At 32.4% G+C, this 25,959-nt stretch overlaps 1 protein-coding gene across 5 annotated transcripts in view; it reads left to right on the top strand.

The window, feature by feature from the left end:
• LOC126832456 (histone deacetylase 4) overlaps positions 1-25,959 on the top strand; it is a 109,231-nt gene that overhangs the window by 49,899 nt on the left and 33,373 nt on the right. For 2 of the 5 annotated variants that reach the window (XM_050563229.1, XM_050563232.2), the window contains 7 exons: positions 9,536-9,652; positions 11,034-11,206; positions 13,163-13,301; positions 14,258-14,375; positions 17,057-17,175; positions 23,518-23,655; positions 24,607-24,704. In XM_050563229.1, coding sequence (XP_050419186.1) covers positions 9,536-9,652; positions 11,034-11,206; positions 13,163-13,301; positions 14,258-14,375; positions 17,057-17,175; positions 23,518-23,655; positions 24,607-24,704 — 902 coding nt within the window. The remainder of the gene's footprint in view (positions 1-9,535; positions 9,653-11,033; positions 11,207-13,162; positions 13,302-14,257; positions 14,376-17,056; positions 17,176-23,517; positions 23,656-24,606; positions 24,705-25,959) is intronic. The other 3 variants (XM_050563230.1, XM_050563231.1, XM_050563233.1) reach the window with 3 other exon arrangements.

The raw sequence follows: 25,959 nt of genomic DNA, 5'->3' as shown, positions 1-25,959 counted from the left end.
CATGATGGCTGATTTAATCATTTTAACCCTTTAGTTTAGGGACATGAATATTCTGAGTTTATATACAGAGTTTATTCCAGATCAATTATGCAATTGTCACACATGATGGCTGAATTAATGATCCCATGATGATTGATGATGTCATATCACCCATTTTGCAAACGTTTGACCACATCGCTTAAACATTTATTTAACTAAACATTAAAATCAATGTTTAAAGGAGCTAAATCGCTAATATTTGGGACCTAGAAATGGGCACAAATGGGTCGCAACGCATATCACAATTTAATATGAATGTATATAAACTTAAATATTGGATATCAAAAGCCCATCTTTTCCCGGTAAGATCACAACATCAATGTTGATTTAAATTGACAAATAACTTGTGTTTTCAATGTCTAAGACTTTGGATGAAATTGAGTTAGAGACTTAGCTGTTTTAAGTTACAGTACCTATTACTTCCTGTTCTATGTAATCATTAGCAATTGGTCTGTTAAACAGTTCTTATAAATCTTAATTTCTAAACATTTAAAGAGTGCCTGATAGTTGATGTTAATTCAAGAGTAAAATAGATTTTATTTGACGCTCTCAAGTGACAAAAAGTTGTCTTGATGTTTGTAGGGTGTTCTAATGACAAAAGTTATCAAGACACTATGGTACAGATGTAATTGGAACTATTTTCCCCTTGTCAGACAAGGGACAATGTATAGTCATTCGGATGGGACAAAACATCGAGGGCTGATGTACACATTGGCATGCACGTAAAAGCATCCTTTCCTTGGCACTGACAGTTGGAATCCGAAATAAGAGTAGACTGTAGTGCTTCTGTCTTCGCAAAATTTCCCTCATAAAACACTGTATGGCATATGTCCGTCTTCATTAGCCCAGTTGAAGCAGAACAGTAGGATATTAAACCCCATTTCATTTTGTAACTGTTTTAGGTTATTATCAGCAAAGTTATGCCATTTGATAACATTGCCTTTGAATTGTGAGTGAGTAAGACACTGGCTTGCTAACCAGGAGGTCCTGTACATGATCCTGGTGTTGGTTGAGAAAGTTCCCTGTGGTTCCAGCCTTGTCAGTGATACAAGACAGAGGGCCTGGCAAGGGACAATGTATAGTTTGTTTGGATGGGATGAAAAACTGAGGTTCTGTCTACACATTAGCATTCAAGTAAAAGAACCCTTGGCAGTTTGAATTCAGAGTAAGAGTATAAGAGACTGTATGGCGTTTGCCCGTTTTCATTAGCCCAGTTAGTGTAGAGAAGTAAGAGATTATTAAACCCTGTTTCATTTCATTAAGTGAACTGATTAACACAACTATTTGATACTGTTTTGTATATTTTACCAAGATCTAACCAAACGGCAGCAAAATTATATTACTGGCTGGGAAACAAAACAAACCCAGGAAGTCCATGTACCACGTTATTGCTTATCTGCAGCTCACTCTGACAACTAGATGTTCGTATGTCTTTAAAAAACTATCACAGAGGTTAGGGTTTAAAGGTCTTTCCACGAAAAATTAACCAGTTTTATTCACTATAGTATATCTGGGAGTTGTTTAAAATTTGAGGTCACACATGGGTAACTTGTACTATGTTGTCAGCCTACAGGCTATGTAATAATACGTAAATAAAACACGTCATGTATATATATCCGTGTTACTGTATACGGTAGACTGTATATATTACTATCTACTAATAACTTCCCAGCATAATCACATTATTCAAACTTTCTTACTTTGTTAAAAATTCAGAAAGGATATTCGAGAATTAAATTATAAGGTGATCAAAGTGTGGTTGAAGAAATGTGAACATAAATCAACTTGAGGAAGAACTAATATTAGATTTAAAACATATTTCATTGCTGTAGTGTGACCCCGAGGATTTAGACATGTTGAATTATTGGTATAATGTGTATCAAGTTCACAAACATAGTAAGTATGTTCAGATAGTTTGTTATTTATGTCTAGGAGTTTAGTGAATGTGACATGATGTGAAATGATTTTTGGCATTTTAATTTTAATTTGTGGGGAATTAAATTCCCACACAATAAACATTACGGTACGTTCACATTCGTGATCAACTGACATAACCCCGCCCCAGGGATTCATGGTGACTCAGAGAGTAGGACTGGGTTTGATCTCTGTGTTGTTTGAGAATGTTCCTCACGATTACCAGCCTGGATTCCTAGGTGTACATGACTTAAGGCTTGTATGGTAGGAAAAACCAACCACAATTCCATTCAATTTTGAAATAAAAACTTCAAAAACTGTGATCCATAGAGGGAAGGACTTTGTAAACCCCTTTAATATTAAATTGTTGTGATTTAGCAGCAAATGGTGCAATTATTGATTCTTGTATTGGTGTAGGTGGAAACAATTCAAATCACTGCAGATTGACAATCACCATAGTTTATGAATTAAAAGACAAATTATTATATAATATAAGAAAGCTGTATATACCAGCTGTTATGGTTATATTTCATTTTGGGAGCAATGGTGGCTCAGCGGTTAAGGTGCTGGCTCATTCACCATGAGGGAGTAAAGTCTTAACATTTTTTTTCTTAATTCAATCAATTTAACTATATTTAACATGGACTAAGTTGTGAAAAAGTAGATATTGTCCGAAAACTACACATGATGATGAGCGTTTTTTTAATATTTGGATTTTCTGCTAAATGAATCAGATTTGATCCTTGCTGATGTGACATATACATGGCTGTTTATGTGGCATATAGAAGAAATTGCTGTTTATGTGGCATATAGAAGAAATGGCTGTTTATGATGTAAATGTATAGAAGAATTACTGTTGTACATATTGTTTAGATAAACACGATGATTAATTACACAAATAAAACATCCTGATCAACATATACATGTAAATATGCAACCTACTTTAAAGGGACTCTCTCATTACAATTATATCTTATATGGAAAAGAAGGGTTAAAGCAACCTGATAGAATATTGCAATTTTGTGAATTTGATAAGGAATTCATCATCACCTACACAGTATATGGTTCAATTTATTTCAATAATTTCCTTCAGCATAGAGGGGATTTAGCAGTGGGAGGAAACCAGAGGACCTGAAGAGAGCCAACCAGACTAGACAGGTGACCCTACTCCTTGTCACCTTTTATCAAATATAATCGAAACCTTGCCACTTGACTCGGGGGGGCAGGTGGTTGGAGGGTAGTGTGGATGGCCGAATGGTTAGTAAGTGCTTGTTGTATCAAAAGGTCTGTCATTGAATTAATTGGCGTGGTTTCGATTCCCTGGTTGTATGTGACAAGGAGTCACCTGTTCAACTTTGTCGTGGGTTGTCTCCGGGTCCTCCGGTTTCCTCCCACTGTATGTTAGTCCTGAAATGACTTAGTTTGTGAACATTAAACCCAACCCTCTCTCTCTCTCTCTCTCTCTCTCTCTCTCTCTCTCTCTCTTTGCCACTTGACTCAATGACAGACCTTATGGTCTAATGTGCATGCGTTAAACCATTGGGACACTACCACCACAACCCTCGCACCTGCACTTCCATATATTAAATATTAACATTGATGAATTATTCGACCATGCCGGAGTTATCTACCACAAAATAGAGACAGCACAAACATTAAACATTATGATGTTATTAACCTTTTATTGACCATCATGGGACATTCAGCAAATATTTTTAGGATACTCATATTTCATTGGTTAGCAGTTAAAATCTTAGTGTTAATACGAAAAGACACCGTAGAACTATTTTGAGACTTATTTCCTGAAGAGTGGCCCTTTAATATTCAAATAAAGTTTTGTAGTTTATCCTCAGGCTTGATGGTGACCTTTTAACCCCTGATAAAGTTGGTACAGATTAATATGGTATAAATACCCATAATACTCCAGTTTTACGACCAAAAAAACAAAAATGAATCCATCTTAAATCATATAGAGTAAGGCTGGCAGCCATTTTATTTTGATACAAATACATGTGTGAGCGTAGTTTTAACAAATATGTGTAGCCTTGGGCTGTTATATGGTTATTTCTTTGTTTTGGCAGTTTTCCTGGACAATAAATGATATATTTTAATTTTTTACTAATACTATTTATGTCAAGATATATTAGGAAATTTTAAGTTTCATTTCTCAATCTCTTTTCTCTCTCGTAAATGTCTGTGATTTTTTCCTGTAAGATGTTTGTGTTCATTTCTAGCAGAGATGGGAACTAGAGTCTAGCAACTCGGACTTAAGTCGCATCAATGTCCCGACTTGCAACTCGACTTGAAATATTTATCAAGACTTGACTCGAATAGGCAGTCATGAAAACTCTTGACTTGAAATAGCTAAGGAGTCGAGTTGCAGTGAGGGGACATAATTCTAATTTGCCATGAGGAGGCAGACCACCATTAAATTTCACCATCTCGGTACCCACCAATTGTAGTTCGTCTATTTATAGCAATTCTCTGTCTCTTTTCTCCCCTTTTGCATGCCCATTTTTTGTTGATTTTTTGGTCTTGAATGGTCGAAGAGGGTTTGAATTAACATTTTCTGCCAGGTTTTGTTAAATATTCATGATTATGAGGCGGAAGGATAACAGGGTTATCACGTTGGCTACGGTGATATGTACGGCAACTAGTTACATGTTTTTAGTATGCCTCTTCAAGTTTGTGTATCTTAAAATTTTGGTGGTCAACCTCATACAAATTTTAGTGCAAAGAGATGACCATTTGTTCCTCTGTAGTGAAAAGCATTCAGCCCAACGAAAATTTGGGGAAAAGTTGGAGGTGGGCAAAGAGGCCAGAATTAACATTGAAGTCAATGGGGAAATTAATGGTGGTCTGCCTTCATGAATTGCTGACTCATTTGATGAGCTGGCGACTTAAACAGGACTTGGACTTGAAGACTTAGAATTCTACTCGCTACTAAAGTCAGCAACTTGGAACTCGATTCAGACTCAAGATGCGTCAACTTGGGACTCTACTTGAACTCGAGGTCCCATGACTTGCTCCTATCTCTGGTTTCTAGTTGTTGAGTTTGGATCATCTCCCTGTACTTACTATAGTAAAAGATAAAACTCCACATTTTTTTTTTACGATCAATTTGAAGTAGAAAAAGAATAATTGCTGATGGTGTAACGATTTTTCACGAGTTTATTCCAGTGATATTTGTCGAGGCGTTTGATTATTCAACTGTTACTGTGATAAACATGCTTCTTGTTTTAACAGATAGTTGACCTTTACGTTTGAATACAAGAAGTGGATTGACCTTTAATCAATTGTTGTCATATTAATGGAATAGTTCAGTCTCAGGTAAATTTTGTGTACCTAGCGGCAATGAGACCATTAGCATAAGTAGAGGTTTATTTTTATTTTTATCACTTTAGTTAATCACATTATTGAGTTAATTACTGCTATATTTAAATATTTACCCAATGTGCACTGATAATGGACGGTTTTTAACTCGTAGTTAGGCCTTGTGAATCAATCAGATTAAGACACAGATCTTATTTTGTTTCGTTTTTTTAAAGTTCAGAATTTCGTCTTCACTACACAAGGATCTGGAAGAGTTGTTAATTGAACTGGGTTCTGTGGGTAGACATTCGCAGTGATAGAAAACAAATGGCTGGCTTTTGTATGTGAAATAGCTTTATTTAATGTCTGTTTCAGCCAACAGTGATATCGCCAACTATTGCTGGCTTTTGTTTGACCATATATCCCATTTAATATCATTTATATAGTTTACAGTGGATGCCTAACATTAACAAATGTTCAATCCATCATATCTTTGTAAATAAGGAATGGAATTGAACCATTTATTTTGCCTGATAATCATTTTAGAGTTTCAACTTTCACTATATTGTAGTTTGCAAGAGACTCGTCTAAAATTTATTATATTTAGTCTGAACACAGTTATAATGTTAAGTTAAAATATTAGGCAGCTATGTTATATTTTAAGTAGTTTAGAACGCGTGATATAAAGTTAATATTAGGCAGCTATGTTATATTTAAAGTATAGTTAAAATATTAAATTGCTACTTGCATGTCATGTTTTAGGTACCCATCCATAGTTTGAATGCTGTTATTGCTAGATATCATAATGTTAAATTACTGGCAAGCAATATCATGTTTCAGGTACCTAGTTTACAGTTATTTTAAAGTCAGATCCATGTCCATAGTTTATTAGCTAATTGTGGAAATGATTTACGTCATGCGTCCGGGTCACATGGTGTATTCTAATCACTTCAGTGGCCTCTTGTTTGTTTATTTTTTTAAGACCATTCACCTAGTGGCCAAATAGAAATGTCATCCTGCTGTTGCCTGGAGTTCCTTTAATTTATATACTTATATGATACTTAATAAGTACAGAATTCCAGGAGTTGATGGAGAATTTCACATTTGTATTCGTAATTTCCTATCTTTTATGAAATAATTTACATGTAGGCTACTTCAGTAAAATAAAAAAACACTTCTTACTGATGTAATAAATTATTATCATTGTCAATGTGATAAATGAATGCTCATTTAGGGCAATATAAATCACTTGGAAACTACAATATTGTAGAAGATGAATCTCTAAAAGGAATATTAGTCCAAAAATGTTTCTGTTCAGTATTTACACAGATATGATGAACTGAAATTCCATTGATCTATATGCTGCTCCGTGGGTAGCAAAAAAGCTGCCATCTTTATTTGATGTGAACCAATTGATGGGTCTGTTTTGAGTCGAAGTCAGGAGATTATCTTGCGTTGTATTTTGATTTTTTTTTTAACGTTAAATAATCAATCTGAGTACATATTAGTATGGTTTAAGATGTGAGAAATTTGATATACTCCAAAAATGTTTTGGGTTTGTGAGAGTCATTTGATTTTAAGAATTCTCGACTTGTTACTTGTACTGTATTTAGATCTACATCACATGATTTAACATAAACTAATAATGTCAGGTGTTAGGTGGGTTTTATTTATATATATTCATTTATTCACGATTTATAATAAGATTCATCATGTTCAATTCGTTTAGTGTCAACATAGACAGATACATGGTAGCACACCAAGATTAGGAATATGATTATTCATTATTTAAATATGGAAAAATAAATTGCTTCAAATATATATATGGTTATTTTGAGGAATTGTTCATTGATCTGTTGTTTGCTCAACAAATATGACTTTACTATGAACAGGGAACCAGTCATATCAAAAATAGAAGTCAGTCAATTGATGCACAATTGTCTAAAGAACAAGTATAGCAAGTTTCATGTTGATTGTACTTGAATTGACAGTCTTAGTGCAATGCCCTGAGAATTATTAGAATCTTAACAATAGTATCAAACCACTTCCTGACTTAATTTCCAAGAAAGTCTGCCATGTATTTTATATTATTTATATAATATAAATGCGATTATAATGTAATGAACACTAGGAATGTGACAATGAGTTAACACCTTTATAAGTACTGTATTAATAGGTGAAAGAATCGGTACTACACTGTAGGTTAGCTTATTATGTTCATACATTTATAGAGAGAGAGAGAGAGAGAGAGAGAGAGAGAGAGAGAGAGAGTTTAACCTCGACACAAACTATAAATGCGATTATAATGTAATGAACACTAGGAATGTGACAATGAGTTAACACCTTTATAAGTACTGTATTAATAGGTGAAAGAATCGGTACTACACTGTAGGTTAGCTTATTATGTTCATACATTTATAGAGAGAGAGAGAGAGAGAGAGAGAGAGAGAGAGAGAGAGAGTTTAACCTCGACACAAACTAGGTCATTTTGGGACTAACATAAGTTTCAATTTCAATAATTTGCTTGCACAAAGGGGTCTTTACCAGTGGGAGGAAACCGGAGGACCCGGAGAAAACCCATGAGGTTGGACAGGCAACCCTACTCCTTGTCACGTACAACCGGGGATTCGAAACCACGCTAGTCGACTCAATGACAGACCTTATGTTACAACACCATCCAACCCCCTTTGTATGGAGAATGGTTATGGTTAGGCCTAACCTCTTCTTTAATCCTAATCCATATATTTACTGAATAAACATATTGTTTACTGAAAAATAAACACAAAGAAATAAAACATTAAAGATATGTATTTTCACGATGAAAGCATAATGTGTCTGTAAACTAAAAAAAAGGGGTTGTTTTTATTTTTTATGTCCTTTGTGTAATTATTGATTTTTCGTGGGTAGATCAAAAACCTTTGGTCATTTCTTTTATATTTTTGTTCGATATGTTTTGTTGTGCATTTGTGAAATTCCTACTTGACCTACTGAAAGTGATGAAGTCATAAGCCTTTAGGATGAGCAGAAATGAAAAAAATATCAAAACAAAATTTGTGTCATGATGTGCCTAGCGAGTTATTTATAGAGTTAATTACTGTAGTAAATTACCGTGAGGCGTGATTGTGTATGTTTATAAATAGCTCACAATAATAACGATCGAGATAACAACCTCTTACATGAACCATCAAAAATCATGGACTTGGATAGCGCCATAACACTATTGATTTTATGATTGCCATGGAGCCAATGGCAAAAATATCTTTGAGTTTATTTGTGAAGTAAATGTCACCAATGGAAGAATTGTGTCATGCCGAGAAACGTTAGTTTCTAATCAACTGTTTAGCAATAGAAGCCATTTTGGACAAATATTTCCAATTTAGTCATAATGATCGTTTCTAATATAACATATTTGTTAAATATTATACAACTTTGAGTGATGTGGTCGGTACAAATAAATTAGAAGTGATAATTGTTATCAGGTGGTCTAGAAATAGTAAATATACCTGATCAAATGCAAAGGAATGTGCCACATTATCCAGTAGAAAATAAGCTCTCAAATCTCAATGAGAAATAGGCACTGTATTTCTTGGTTAACCCTTCCACTTGTATAAATTCAAATACGCTGGAAAACATGTGAAGTTTTTAAGGAATGAGACGGGGTTTGCTTGTTCATGCATCTATCATTAGTACCATGCTGGATTCCATTAAATGATTATTATTGTTCAGTTAGACACAATCTATATCGTTTATTTCAAAATAAATTGAAAATAAAAATATGCATGAAAAACTTGTACGAAAAAACACAGAATTGTTATTACTTTATTGTCTTAAGATGCATTAAGTTGTCCATGTAAAATTTGAAGAAACCAATGTCAGCTTTGAATAGCCACTATAACATGATAGTGAATCGCGCCCCACACAACCAAAGTAGACACAGAAGACACAAGGACAGTACAAAAACATTAGAATTGATCCATTTGATTAACTTTTGAACTAAAATGCTTTTACTTAAAAGTATTTCTGTATATTTTTATAGAAAAATATCTTTCAAATAGAAATGATTGTGTATTTGATTTAATCTTCATTCTGTTTTTTTGAGGCTTTAATAAATCAGTATTCTTAAAAAAATATAATTAACCTGGGTTGTGATTGAATAAATGTTGAACCAAAATTTTTTTCAGTAGTACTTTTGACTTTATATGGTCTTAATATTTAACCTTCATTGTGGTATATTGAGCCTTTAATGACAATATTTTTATTTTATTTTCAGGAGAGATGTTTAATGAACAACAATTAGAACAACAGTTGGCATCACTCAAACATCAACAGCAAGTCCAAAAAAATATGTTATTACAACAATTTGAACAAAACTGTCAAGCACAACTCAGTAAGTTTATTTTAATTTTATAAGCATGAGATGAAAAACTGAGGTCCACCCCTTTACACTCTGGGTGCACTTAAAAGAACCCTTGGCAGTTGGAGTTTGATGAAGGGTAGACGGAAATGTTGCTGTCCGAGCAAAATTTTATCCTTGAAGCCTTCAGACAGACCCAATTTAGCTAGCAGTTGCCACGCGTATCAGGTTAAACTGGCAGTCTCGACACAGACTGTGTTAAACTGGCAGTCTCGTCACAGAGTACGTTAAACTGATGATGGTGACAGTCCATATACATGTCACAGTTCTAGGGAATACAATTACTACTTATTACTGAGCGACTTTTCGACTAGGCTTCTCTAGAATTGTGAGCTGTATACTCCAGTTCAGTTACTAAATGCCATTGAAACAATTTAGTTGACAGTCCAGTTTATTATACAGTAGATCATAGGGTTCATTGTCTATGCATGCCCTGGGTTTAATCTCTTAGCTTGTTCATGGCAATGAGTAAGGTCACCTACCAAACTTTGATGGGTTTCTACAAGTACCCTTGGTTTACACCCACTTTTAAAAAACCCCATAAAAACAACTTCTGCACAAACAAGTTAATGAATTTAAAAAAAAAGACAATACTATTTTAATCATTGGTTAGTATTGAGTGGAAGTTAAACACTTAAACCCCATTCTTCTTTCTCTTTCCACTTTTATAAATCACAAGGAATGCTTTTATTCATTTTTTTCTCTCTTCCCCCCCCCCTCCCCTTATAAATCACCAGGAATGCTTTTATTCATTTTTCTCGCTCTTTCTCTCCCGTTATAAATCACCAGGAATGGTTTTATTCATTTTTCTCACTCTCTGTCTCCTGTTATAAATCACCAGGAATGCTTTTATTCATGGCAGTTAAGTCTCTAAGGAATATAGGTCAATAAAGTTTGTGGTTAATGATCTAGCCATTCATGTTTGAATATTGATATTATATTGTGTATATCATGTTCTTATGACAATAATATCTATATTGATATACATGATCTGTATACCGTATTTAACCTATTAACATTAATTGGGTATTAGTCACATTGAGACTAAGTGTTTGTTAGACACACTGGTAAATCTACTGTGCTGGCCATACTAAACTTATGCTGTCTGTCTACATCTAACTCCACTTGAGAATAGACACTAAGCTAGTTGACTGACATTTTAATTCCTAAATCGACGATTTTAGTCGAAAACACTCTGTATACTTCACAAATTTTGAGAAGTACTTTTTTCGTTTCCGTTTAATGAAATAGAAATGGTTTATTTAGTCTTTGTGTGTATAACAGATGTCAAATAGTGTATTAATTTTTGACCCAAATCAGAGAGGTCCATCTTTTTTGTTTTCTTTATTTTTAGAATGTATGGGTTATGTTTCAGGAGAAATGTATCCCGACACACACCTTCAACAACAGTTGGCCTCTATTAAACAACAACAACAATTACAACACCAACTGTTGTTACAACAATACGAACAACAGAGAATACAGCTAGAACAAGAACATGAAAAACAACTTCAAGATCATATCAAGGTAGTCATCTTTAATATACACTCATACCCTATAATGTGATTCTTTACAGGGCAAATTTCACTTCTCTGATGATATCAATTATGCGTTTGCTATTTTATGTTCGATTAGCATGTCCAGACTTTGAACATTGCAGATGACGATTTCCATTACCAAGAGACTATCATGCAGGGAAAGTCTTTCATAGTAAACTGTCTGAAACTGATTTCCAATTATTGACTACTTATGTACATCTCTATGTGTAATACTAGAACACTTTTTATGTGTAATGGCCACATATGACATGCAATGTACGCTAGAATTATATTACATAACATTTTATTTTTGACAAGCCTTAGTTGCCCAGATACTTTAGTTGTAATACAGTGATTGGTCAATTTAGTTGTAACGAACACAGTCATTGGTCAGTCAGTAAGAGCAGGATACAAATTACATCCTGCATTTAGTTGTAACAAACACAGTCATTGGTCAGTTGATACAATTAGCATATCATTTACATGGTTAACATTTGTCATGGTACAGTATTTAAGGTAATCGTGTTACACATGCGGGAGATTAAAGATAAGCTTGGATTAATTTAATCCCATGAATTCTAGTTTAATTTCAAATTTTTCTTCAATATTACATCTAATTTGATTGTGGTGGTATATTGTCGTCAACTTCTATCAGTCCATCCTGCTGAAGTGATCATCCGGTTGACTTGAAATTTAAGCAGAATGTTTATGTTGATGAAATGAAGAAGCTTAATGGTATCGGGTTTTGTATAAAAAATATTAGATCAAGGACGAATTAGAAATCTGTCCAACTTTAACTGTTTATATGAATACTTCATGGGTTGTTGCCCTTGATGCGACAGCCGTAATGGACTGTTTGAGTGACTTGGCACTTACGGATGTGTGTTTTGTTGTCTTGCAATGTTTTATTTAGTAGAGAATATTTTTAAATCGTGGCCTCATTGCACGATATTTATACAATTAGAATCTGTACCGGTAAATTAAGAATTGTTTACTTATGGAAATTGCTGATTATTAGAACATGGTAGCGCTTTAGGTCAGTTTTATTCTATATAAGGCCAAAATATTCTGGTTCTCAATACAATTCTTACCAAAAATCTGATTTGGGAGAAATTGGTTTTGTTTGTGTTAAATGATTTCTCATAAACATCACATTTCAAGGCCACTGTTTAATGAGATTGTATTTATTATGTTTTAAAGATAAAAACTGGTCATGCAGACCTTTTGAAGTGATACAGTATTATCTGATAACCAGAATATTTCTTTTATATAGCCTTAATATAGTTCTTATTCAAACTTCTTGATTTGTTAAAAGTGTTTTGTATAAAATGTATATCAGTAAAGCCGTATTTCCATACATTAAGCAATTTATATCTCCACAATATTGGCAAAATCCCTGTCATATTTGAAAAATATACATCCTCAGTGAGAAAATATGGACGAGGCTGTTGTATTTCTATGATAAGTATATAGTAACGATATTGTGTAGCTGACATATGAATGAATAGGAGTTATCAACTTTAGCTAAGCATGTAGTTTTAGTAGAAATCAACTGGACACAAAAAATTAGTAGCTTCAAAAATTCAATTAAAATTTATATATTTAGTAAGTTTTAAAAACCATTTTGCATCTTTTGACTGTTGATATTGAAATATTGTAGATAGTTGCTTTTAAAAAAATAGAATTCAAGCTAAACATTTGTTTTTGCACTATCTTTTTTGTTATCTGAAATGTTATTTTTACACTTTCAAAAGCTAATTTAGTCACATACAAAATTAGTCTGCTTACATTTATTTATTCTGTTATTTGAAATCTTGTTTTATTTGTTTGTTGTTTTTGTTGTGTTATATTTTATTTTTTTTATGTTTATTGTTCTGTGTTTTTTTTTGTGTTTTTAGTCATTTTTAGCGAGGCTGCATAAATATCTCTTTATATTTCTCATAAGCCACTATTACCGTGGCATTTTCAGGGTTTCCTGGATCGTGAGCAGCAGAAGACAATTGAACAACATAAACGGATGGAAAAAGAACTGATGGAGAAGGAACAATTAGAACGCATAAAAAATAAAAATAAAGAACAAGAAAGTAAGATTTGTTCGTTAGTCGTTTTGTACCATGGGTTCCACTTTGTTCATGTATACTAGTCAGGACCGATTATTTTAAAACATTGATCATTTAACACAATGTAATACTGGAGTATTTGCCCCCACCTCCTTTTTCAAACATGGCAATATTCTATCTCTGTCGAGTTACAAGTGTAAAAGAGAATAATGTCATCTTCAAATTCAAATAACTATCATAACTAGTGATTATAGGCTTGTCTTGTGAATAAATGTCTAGATAATAGTTTATATAACATTTGAGGCAAAAAGAAAATATCTGCAATAGGCAGTTTTAGCTGAATTATTATACTAAGATTTTATTTCTTATTTAAATATAGTAAATTTGATTTACATTGACAACTGGTATAAACTACAACATACATCGCACCGTAACATAATTAATGCATTATACATAGATTTAATTTGTAAAGTTTCCCATCAAAATTGACCGCCAGAGTGCCCAAAATTTCTGGCTCTTGGAAAATTGACAGTATATAATAATATCACTTATTTTCATTATTGTGATCGTTATGGCAACATTGATAGATTAAGTTCCATATGGAAGGCTATTAATACAACTGTTGTTAGAAATTTCTCAATATTATAGCTTATTGATAGTTTGTAAATATTTACATATATGACATTCAGTAATTATAATTTCTATTCAATCTACTTTCAATCTTGATACACATCTGACTTCAATAAAGTACTACTCATATCTGACTTAAATAAAGTATGACTCGTATCTGACTTCAATAAAGTACGACTCGTATCTGACTTCAATAAAGTATGACTTGTATCTGACTTTAATAAAGTATGACTTGTATCTGTATTTGACTTTCAATATTTCAGTACTCTCATATTTGACTTTTAATTATTAGGGATACAAATTAAAACATTCTCTATTCTGTGTTGTATAATCATATTTTTATATTATAGGTGCTATAGCTTCTACCGAGGTAAAAATGAAATTACAAGAATTTGTTTTAACCAAGAAACAAAGAGAACAGGCTGTTAAAGATCTCAATAATTCACCCCCACAGTTCAGACATCCATGGTAAGATCAAATTTTATTTTCAAATGAAATGAAGTTTAACCCTTAACCGGTCGACGTCATTTTGACGTTATGACGTCAAGTGGTCAGACTAAATAAGGGCTGACGTGAAATATTTTGTATTGTATACCTATTTCAATCGACTACTGCGGAATAATTATAAGTGATAGACTCTTGACACAAATAAAAAAGTTGTTGGGGATAAGTTGATCTATAATTTGCAAATCATTCTAAATCCTTTTCATCAGAAATATCGTCTTCAGAATCGGTATCATCGATATAATCCGATTCGGAATAATTCATAAGTATTTCAACCGCTTCGAGCGTCTTTAACGTTCCCGACACCGTTAAATTACGTTTTTCGTCAAAAAATGTTGAACAAAGACATGTTTTTCTCAATGCCCTTGACAAGACAAGTTCCTGTCTGACACACATGCGTGGCCATATGAATTAAATACGAAACTAAATACTCAAATGCGGCTTATAAAAAAGGTTCTTGCTGTGGTCGACTATAGTCGACCGTGACCACTTAGCTGTATAACGTTGTGGTGACTATAGTCGACAATGACCGGTTAAGGGCTAATGTACTACTTTCTGACCCAACCAGGTTAATGAAGATGCATTGTGCAGTAAGGGAAATTTTTCTGAGGCACTGGCATTTCAGCCTGTTCTTCATCCAATTGCAACTTCCAAGGTTTCTTTTAAATGCTCATTGAGTAATACAGAGGGGAATCTTGTTTTTTTGTTCCATCCAAACAAATAGGCCCCCCCCCCCCTCAGTATTCCAATTTAAAAAAGTTGCATACATGACAGTTTTGTGTCCATCTCCAGACATACATGTACTGATAGCAATAATCAACACAATGACACAAATGGTTAAAAAAACAAATTAAACAATGTAATGTTATTGTTAGACATGTCAATCTATCATTCCCGCGGACATTCTCCATTAACATCCAGCGACATATTAGGCTGTCAGATAACATCGCATTCTATTGGCTGATTTCAGACTTCTATCCAATTAATCCGAGCCCTTATATTAACATTCGATATCAGAATGTAAAGGAGGGTTGATATGTTTGGTGAATAATTATGGTAGCCACAGAATTAACATGGAAATGCTCATAGCTCGAAGGAGGAGGTCACTGTGTTCAAAACATATGCAGTTTAAAATTATACAAAATCTGAAAGTACAGTAGTTTATGAATCTCAATATTTAGGTGTACGATTTAGCTAATTTGCGGGAGTGTTTAATGTCTCCCCTGAAGCTACGTTGAGGTGCATTGAGAGGCACAGGAGCGAAAGCTCACCTTAAATGTGAAGGACTGCTTAGTTGTTTGTATCAGACAAAAAAAAACAAGGTCCACATTTGTACACATTGGTACACCCCTGGCAGTTAGAAATCGAAGACGACTTGGTGGAAATGCTGCTGTCTGGCTATAAAATATTTTTTAAACATTGCTCTGCACCGGCAAGTGAATGCGTGGCTGATTTGCACAACCCAACAATTACCTGATCAAATTTATGCATTGAAACTGAACTGCTGTGTATAAAACGTTAAAAATTGTAATTTCACACAATCATGGCTAGCGGAAATTGTTCAGCACAGTTAAAAACAATTGTATTAACAAAAAAACAGATTCATTTCTTTATAAGGTTTCAATGTCTGGTTTTGTTATGTTACTTTTTGAATTTCAATTAATTATCTTAGATTACATGTGTTGAGCTGTAATATATATACTTGTTTTATGGGTTAAAAATAATCATCTTCAGTTGGAAACAATTTTTACTGATTCCTATATACAGATATATATCAAGGCTGGTAACTTAGCAACAAAATAACCATCTTATATAATATAATTATATAGTCGTACAAGTTTGTTATACAAGTAATTACAATTAATTACTTTATTTGTTAAACTCAGATCTAGACAGGCTGTTAATGTTTCTAAATATTGTTTTTGTAATATTCCGCAACATAGTGTCCTATTATAAAATCGAATGATGTTAATTATTATAGAAAACTTAATTTAGAATCTTGGTCACTTACATTTTCTTGACCCTGAAATAACGGATCAATGGTTTAAATAGAGTGGTTAAAATACAATTTTATTTGGCCTGATTCAAACCAAAATTCAACCAATCAATGAGTATACACAAGTAATTAAATGATGGACATGTTTTTGGGTGTGGTACATTCAGTCAATTCTTAGATAGTTATATAGTTTTAATTGGATAATGTTATGGCAGCTAGCAATCTCTATTTCCCCTCTTACATATATTAATAAAACAATAAGTTGTAAAAATATTATTTCAATGGAAGAATTTTCTTACTTTTAAGATAATGAAATACATAGGGCTTGTTTCGTTGGCTGTCAACCTATCTTTTATAATTAAACAAAAATTTTGGTGGTAAAATGATTTAGTGATATTCACCTTGTGATATATATATATATCCTGACAGATCTAGAAATATCAATATTAGTTGTACCGAACGACATACACTAATCAACTAATAACTGACATTTACAACTTTGTATCGAACGTGTATAAAATCATTGATAAGAAAACAAAATGGACAAATCTGTGCCAGACAAAATGACAGGCATGCACAGAATTGTGGCAGACGTCATTGACAGGTGGCTTATTGGCATTATATATTTTAATTTTGTTTATAATTTCAGGGTACCAAACCAGAGCTCATTAGATCAAAATTCTCCGCCGGCCAGTAGTATGTCACCCCCCTATCCACATCCTATGTTAGGAAAATACGCTGAGGATGATTTTCCTCTTCGTAAGACAGGTAAGATACAAACAATCGTACAGCATGATTAGTTGATTGTCCTGCATTAAAATTAAACTTGACTAATTCGACATTCCATACACTGACTCAGATCAAGGTTAATACAAATTTACTAATCTGTCATTCCATACACTGATTTATACAGATTTTACTAATCTGACATTCCATACACTGACTTCTGTCTGGGTTTATAAAAACTTGACTAATCTGACATTCCATAATACAATTTTGATTAATCTGACATTCCATATACTGTCTTCTGGATTGGTTTATAAAATATGACTAATCTGAAATTCCGTAATGCAAATTTAATTAATCTGACATTCCATATATTGACTTCTGTCTGGGTATATAAAATATGACTAATCTGACATTCCATAATACAAATTTGACTAATCTGACATTCCATATACTGACTTATGCCTTGGTTTATAAAATATGACTAATCTGACATTCCATAATACAAATTTGACTAATATGACATTTCGTACACTGAGACTTCAGCCTGGATTTATAAAAACTTGACTAATCTGACATTCCAGTTGGTTTACACAGACTTTTGACTTGCTGGTTTAACTAAATGTCTTACAAAGATTGTCAATTTATCCCATCTTGGTTTACTGCAAATAATGTCTTACAAGACTGTCGGGGATCACGTGGCTAAGTGGGTAAGACGCTAGCTCGCTAGCCTGGAGGTCGGGTGTTCGATCCCTGCATTGGCCGAGAAAGTTCATCCAGATTTTCAGGTGTGGTTCTCCCTTGTCAGTGATGCAGGATGGAGGGGCTGACAAGGAAAGCTGTCTAGTCGTTTGGATGGGACGAAAAACCGGGGACCCGTGTACACATTGGCGTGCACGTAAAAGATCCCTTGGCAGTTGGAATTCGATATAAGAGTAGGCCGTAGTGCCGCTGTCCGGGCAAAATTTCCCTCATAGCACACTGTATGGCGTATGTCCATCTTCATTAGCCCAGTTTAGGAGCAGAACAGAACGTTAAACTCCATTTCATTTCATTTCTTACAAGACTGTCAAATTTACCCCTTCTTCATTTACTGTTCACTGTAAAATGTGTTTATTTCTCCCTGAACTGGAAACAAAATAATATTTCCACATTTTCATTGACCTTAGAGAAACCATAGTAAGATATTGTGCTGATAAACTAATTTATTAAATTGCATGGCAAGTTGAGTAATTGAAACATAAGGCTTTCAATCAATCAAACATTAATGGTTAATAATGTTATGGTTTTGGGCCAGCATGTATAAAGATTCTTTGAATTTTCCTCAAAACTCTAATGTGAATAATATACATAATTTAATCAAATTGGCAAAACAATTTTTAGAGAGTGACGAAGTCTTCAAACGAATCTGAATTATAGACATTTGTCAATTTTTTTGATGAAGTCTTCCAAAGAATATGTGAGGATTAAATTTGTTTATAAACAGCAAATTTTCAATTTTTGAATTCTTTGACAACTTTATGAAGCCCAACATGTGATACTTGATCTTTTTAGTTGTTTGTGTATTTGTGTGTATGTTAGTGTGCAGTGTTGTTGTATATTTAGATGAAATGCTTGTTTAATTGAGTGGTTATTTTGAACTTGTTAATGTTTTTAACTTGAGTATAATTAAACATGAAAGGTCGTATGCACTGCTCTTAACTTGTGATTTAATGACTTCCATTTTAAGGTTTTATTAGGGCAATTAAAACTATTTATTTAAGGAATAAAAAGACTAATGAGTGTTTGACAAATATGTAATAATATCAGAATGAATGTAATTTATTATGTTTCTGGAATAAATCATTCTTAAGGCAAGAAAACAAAAATCCAACAAGGCCTCAATAAATTAATTAAATATTTCTCATCACTAATTTCGAAAAAGATTTGCTGGGTGGGACAATTTTTTTTTTGTACGTTTTATAGTTTTATTTCCAAAAATTTCCAGAGTAAGATGCAATAATGGCAGTACTGGTGAACACAATTATTAAGTTATTTATTATTATAAAACATTTATTTTTTGCTGCCTTGATGAGCTTTACTTGCAAATAAATGTTACCAAAATATGACTTTATTCAAAATAAGAGCAATGGATACGGTCCTATATGTAATAAGATATTTAACAAAAGAGATTAGATTTATAAAATATTAAAACAAGTAAATCCTCTTCATAATAGAATTCATTCATTTTTGGATTCTTTGTTATAAATAGATATTCTTCATTTTGTTTTGTAGACATAACGATTTTATTAGCTGGATATTTTTGTATTTTTTTTTTTTCTATACATGGAATCGTAATTTAAAGATACTTTTAGTTGTGTCAATATTGATTTATACTTTGTTGTTTTAATGTCGAGAATTTAGAATTAAAGTCAAATTTTGTTTTGAATTGTTTAAAATGAATCCCGGGCTTAGAAAATTGAATCAGAATATTTCATTCAAACAATCTGATTAAAACACAGATCCTATTTCGTTTCGTTTTTTATAGTTCAATATTTCATTTTACTTGTCTTTATTACACTTTTATCTGGAAGAGTTGTTATAATAATCCACGTTCTGGATGATGTGAGGGATTAGCTAATGAAGCGGTCTTGATTGTTTAATCGAATGTCTGACGAAACAGGGTCAAAAGCCGCCTGTATGACCTCTGACACGACCTTCCGCTACCATCGCTCAGATCTTCATGTAGTAGAGGTCATCGAAAGTATATAAAAAAAAAAGAAACAAAATAAAGATCTGTATTTTAATCAGATTGTCATTTAAATTAAATAGGATTGTTTTCACAATGAAAGTTTTCTTGGTGAAAGTGACTGACAAGTTGTTTTCATGATGAAAGTGACTGACAAGTTGTTTTCATGATGACAGTGACTGACAAGTTGTTTTCTTTTCCACTTATTTTCCTGTCTGGTTAAGATTGTTGAAAAACCACATGCATTTAAGATACAAATTGTTCTTACTTTTGTAAAACTGTCCAAAAATTCACAACAAAATAATTAACACATAAGATTTGTTGGAGCTGAAATGTCTTCTTTGAGCAACATTTAGCAATTGACACATGTAATAAACACAAAAACATAATATGGAACACAATTACTATTTTAATTAAAGCGACGTTTCTTTGAAGGTTCTCTCAATGTTATCAAGGGGAAAGAAATGATTGAAAAGTTTTTTTGTCAGGATTTTTAATTAGGAAACAGTTACTAGGGCTTTAGATGCTAAACACATCAACACACCAAACGTCATTAAATAAACATTTTTATTAAAATAGGTCTAGTCGTTTTAAGGATTAATGTTTAGTTTGGCTTCTTTGTAAAATTAACAGTGACTTGAAGATGCAGTCTGTAAGATTTAAGTTAAGAGATGACCATTCTAGTTATAATAGTTAAAAAATAGGTAATGAGAAACAAATATATTGCAACAGTTCAGTCAAATTACTTTATTCTGATTAAGTTATAAATGTTTGAAGTTTTGACAAGATTTAGCCCAAATTATCTCAGTCGTCAAGTGCCATTGCCATGATAATAAACAAAGTCTTGATATTCATTTTAATGTCAAATTATGAAATTATTAAATGGCACAGGTGTTCTAATCCCTTCAATATCTCAGCCATCAGATAGTCTAGAGAGTTGATTATGGGTTTGTCTAAATGATAATTTATATAACAATTTAAGCCAGAAAAAATACCTGTATCTCTAAACTTTAATTACATCACCTTGGAGAGTCACTTGAGAAAATAAATTGTATAAATAAATACATAACAAACAAATAAGATGTAAATATTTATTTTTGGGTACAAGGCTTGGCTCCTTTTCAAACTAACCAAAGTATTTGCACCCTTTTTTTTTAGTCCTCTGTACTTTTCAATCTGGTATAAATACTCTCTATACAGCCACTTGTGTTATTCTGTCAGGCAGATGCTTAATGTAGATTGCACCAATTAAAGATCTATTTTAAGCTTGCTGTTACTAAAAATAAAGGCCTTTTACTTGGTTTAAAATTGTCTGCCCATTACATTTTATCACCACTGATTTAGAAACAGGCAAGTCAGTTAGAAAATAGAAAACAACAACTTACCAAAAATGGTTTCTTATCTTCTTCCTTCTTGTTCAGATATCAAATTTGCTTGAAATGAATTAGTGGAAAATTTTTATTTTTTAACAGGTCAAATTTGCTAAAAATATTCAAAGGACAAATGTAAAGTTAATGGAAGGATATTGAAATTGGCTCTGCTTTCTTTCTGTCAGTTTTTTGAGAATATCTCATAAACCGTTCAAGATATTTTATGAAACTTTGTATCTATTATCATAATTGTGCCTTTTGTATCTAATAATTTTTGTGTTTCCATGGAAACAAATTTCACTTAAATTTTTGGAATACAAGGGGACAGGATATGGATGACTTAGTCTTTTTGTTTATATGCTATTCAAAATGGTAGTTTGCTAAATATCAATAATTTAAAATATGTCCATGCTACATTGAGGAAATAAAGACGTCTTCAACCTTTCATAAATAAGAAATGCGAAAAGACCACATTTAAATATTTACTTTAAAAGCTAATGGTATAAAAGTTAATGCCTTACATAGGTCAATGGAGACACTTTTAGTCATTGTAGTCATTGATTTTGTAGAAAATAGATTTTACCCATATTCAAAGATAAGGAATCCAAACAGTTTTTTTTTCTCTCAATTGAATGTGTATCTTAATATAGAAACACAAAGCTGAAGTTTTCATTGATGCTGGTATTAAAATTGATAGGTAATGGACATGCTGCATGTCTAAAGATATAAAGGATAGATAATCTTTACAGTCAGATCAAAATAATTTTATCTTAATTCTTATTTGCCTTGAAAATGAAAAATTATTATATTTTAGATACATTTTGTTCATTCCAATTTAAAACTTTACTGTCTCTATGGTTCATTTAGCTATGGATAACTGCACAACTCAACACAGATAGAAAAAAACAGTAAATTAATATAGGCGAGAAGCATCTGATATCATTTCTCAGTTATTGGAAAAGTTCATATAGCTAATAGATAATAAAGGGTACTTGAATACAGATGGGACAAACAGTACATTAATATAGTAGAGAAGCACCTGATACCACTTCTCAATTATTGAAGAAGTTCATATAGCTAATAGATAATGAAGGGTATCTGAACAATCGAGCACAGATGGAACAAACAGTACATCATTAGTACAGTAGAGACTGTATAATTAGATAAAATGTGACATTGAGATAGCAAAAAAACTAAAAACATTTTAGCGTAAACATCAACATTTTTTGTAATTGTTGTGCATTAACTGTTATTGTTTATTGGAGATAGGAATTGGTATATGTTGGCTCAACAACATACATCTGATTATTTATAACCATTTATTACTACAAAACATAATAGAATTTCTATTTGTGACATTTCTTAAATCGCTAGAATTACAGCTTAATATCAATGGTATGGTTTAAAAATAGATTTTTCTCCTGATAAACCTCTGACTAGGAGAAAAAGTCATTTGATTGTTTCCATAGTAACGTAATGGTGTGTTATTGCATGATATTTGTATTATTACTGTCATTATTTCATGGCTTTTTTGTTGTAAGTTTAAAAATATTATAACTTTTTTGTTTTATTTTTATTTTGAGGCGTTTTTCAGTAATTAGAAACATGTCTTCATTTTCCAGCTAATATTCCACGATGTTTTGTTTTACGGGCAGCCCAGATATTTGCCATAAATTTGTTGATATTTTTGAGGGACTTGTTGGAAAAATTACAAGAACATCAAATTAAAACTTGCATGAAATTACTGTGCCAATTTTTGACTGGTCAAAATTAATTTCATGGAATTGAAAAATAATATTTTTTGCACATTATTAAAATTATCATGACACAGACAATTTATTAGTAACTTTATATTAGCTACTTATAAGATGAAATGGAGATTATAAGTCACAGGGGGGGAAATACCCTATTTATCCAAAATTGTCTAATTCCCTCAACAAATGAGCTTTATATTAGCTTTACATAACATGAAATAGGGGATATTAGTATCTACTTAGTCCTAACTTTCTTCCGGAAATGAAATGATATGAAATATGACAGATATGATATGAATATGGAATGATGTACAGTGCACCTTGTTAATCTGATCGTCTGTCTGTATGAACAAATCCAAAAATTAAGAAGAAGTTTGATTATTTATTAACTAACAAAACATTGTTCCAGCTTGGTTTATTAATTTACTTAAGAGATGTCAGGTTTTCCAGAGTGCACTGTATTTATTTTTGCCTGTGTATTTATGTTTTTGCCTGTAGATTTTACACATGTTTGACGTGTTCTTGATTTCAGCGTCTGAACCCAATATACTAAAAGTTCGCTCTGCGCTAAAACAGAAGCTGGAAACCAGGCGCGGAATGAACACTCACAGTCCCTTGGTTCGGAGAAGAGAGAAAGGGCCATTGCCAAAACGCAAAACTGCGCTCTCAAGTATGTACCCATACTATTTTTTAATCCGTCTGGTCTGGCATCCCTGTAAAGAATGTCAGCAGTTTAGAAATGTTCTAATACAATTAGAAACAGCAGTTCTGATTGGCTATTTGTTATTAAGATTTTGATTGGATAAAAATATCCATGTTGGAAGCAGTGATACCTTAGGTGTTATAACCATAGAAGTATTTTTCATAATCATTTACTTTTCATTTGTAATTGTTAAATAAAAGTAGTAAGTTCAGTTTTTAACAATCAGTTTTTAAAATCTAAACGGAAACTAATTATTAATGTCTAATTCATTTGTTACTGTAGTTATTATTATTGGCATCAAATTGTAACAATGAAAAACCTCTAAGAATTTTGAAAAAATTGGTGTTGTAACGCTGAGCCAGCTTTTGGAACTTTTATAACTCAAACTTAGCACAGAAAGCATGATAATGGTGTGCAGATTTGTGACCTTTGACTTTTAAGAGAAAACATTTGTGCTAATATTGATTAAAAACCAAGCTAAAATATAACGATGCATGAGAATTCAGATTGTTTACTAACTCACTAAAAGTAAATTTGATGAAATGTAATGCCATGAATTATTATTTTATTTTTTGAAGTTGCTTTGGCATAAATTGAGAACATTTTTTGTCTTGGTGCTAACATTGTTTTTACTGACACTTTCATGAGCAGATTGTTTTTAATATTTGATAACGCATCATCAAACTTGTCTTTGAACATTATATTCAATTATAGTCTGTTAGTTCTATGATTATTCTGTAATTTTTCAGAAACTCGTATATTTTGATAAATTTGTATATTTGCAAATTTATTTATTTTTTATTAAAGAAAGTAGACATTGAGAAAATATTGTTTTCTACTAATCTGTGGAGGCATATTTTCACATAAATTGTAGGTTTCATTTCAGTGTTTTGAATTTTATATATTCTATTTTGTTAGTTGAAACTGGTGTTTGTAGCAGTAATCCAGATTCAGGCCCCAACTCCCCTCCCGGACCTTCTCATTCAACTGTACAAAATGGTAGTCTCCCCAAAGAGGTAGGTCATGAATTTTAAACTATATTTTGTAATTTCTATGTTTGTTCTGTAATGTTTACACATTATATATATATATATATATTTTGAAATTATTCTTTTTTATTTGAAAATATTTCTTTTCATCCAAAGTACCTATCAATGTTTTGTCTTAAACGCTATTTCTCTCCAGTAGGGAGTGTATTTATATTGACATTATCTCAATCTGATTAAAATACAGATCTATATTTCGTTTCATTTGTTTATATTTTCGATGGGCTCTACTAAATGAAGATCTGACCAGTTGTAGTGGGAGGTTGCATCAGGGGTCATACAAGCGGCTTTTGACCCTATGACGTCAGACATTTGATTAACCAATCAGCGTTGATGTTTCTAGTAGGATACCTACAGTTCTGTGCATCGCATGCCAAGAACCCGCTGCAACAGACCGTTTCATAGCTTAGTCCCTCACATAACCAGAACGCATGTTATATAACAATTCTTCCAGATCCTAGTGTTGTAAAGACAAGTAACATTGACACGAAATAGGATCTGTGTTTTAATCAGATGGTCATTATCCAAGTCTTAAGACATAAAAACACCCAGAAGACACAGTACAAGGACTTTGCAAATAATAAACAATAAATTTAAATGGATACTGGTGAAAAAGTGTAGTCAAATTTACTGCCTGTAATTCAAGACTTGTATATATAACTGAAACGAGAAGCATGCTTTAATTACACCTAATGTAATGTTAAACTTATCTATGCCAGGTCATCTGAATTAGAATAAAACTAGATAGTTCCAGCGCAATTCAAAAATAGTTTTATCTTGTAAAAGCTTTTAGTACCCAAATGTCAAGATGGATAATGTAGTTCATAGCTTGAAATATGATTCTTAGTGCAAAAGTGAAGAAAATGTGCCTTATAATAATGCATCTTACTATCTATGATAAAGTGTCAATTGATAATGGTATGTCATGTTCGCTATTACAGAAGAGAAATACAATATATTGTCTTATTGATATTAAAGGGATTTTTGGCTAGCTAAATATATATGCAGTGCTTGCAAGGGTTATTTGTTACCCCCAAACAAGCTTTTCCTGTGCAAAATTCTCCCCTTCCCACTGCATACATACAGTAGAAAAATAAATATACAGTACCTCTGTTTCAAAATGGCTAAAGATTTGTATTGCTGGATGATAAACCTCTGTCCCTACCTCATCATAATTCATTCACATTTATTATCTCTATCGAGCGTGGTTTCAGTTCCAAATCAC

This window comes from Patella vulgata, chromosome 9, assembly GCF_932274485.2.
Source record: "Patella vulgata chromosome 9, xgPatVulg1.2, whole genome shotgun sequence".
Taxonomy (NCBI): Eukaryota; Metazoa; Mollusca; class Gastropoda; family Patellidae; genus Patella; species Patella vulgata.
This window is presented reverse-complemented; position numbering and strand designations above follow the sequence as displayed.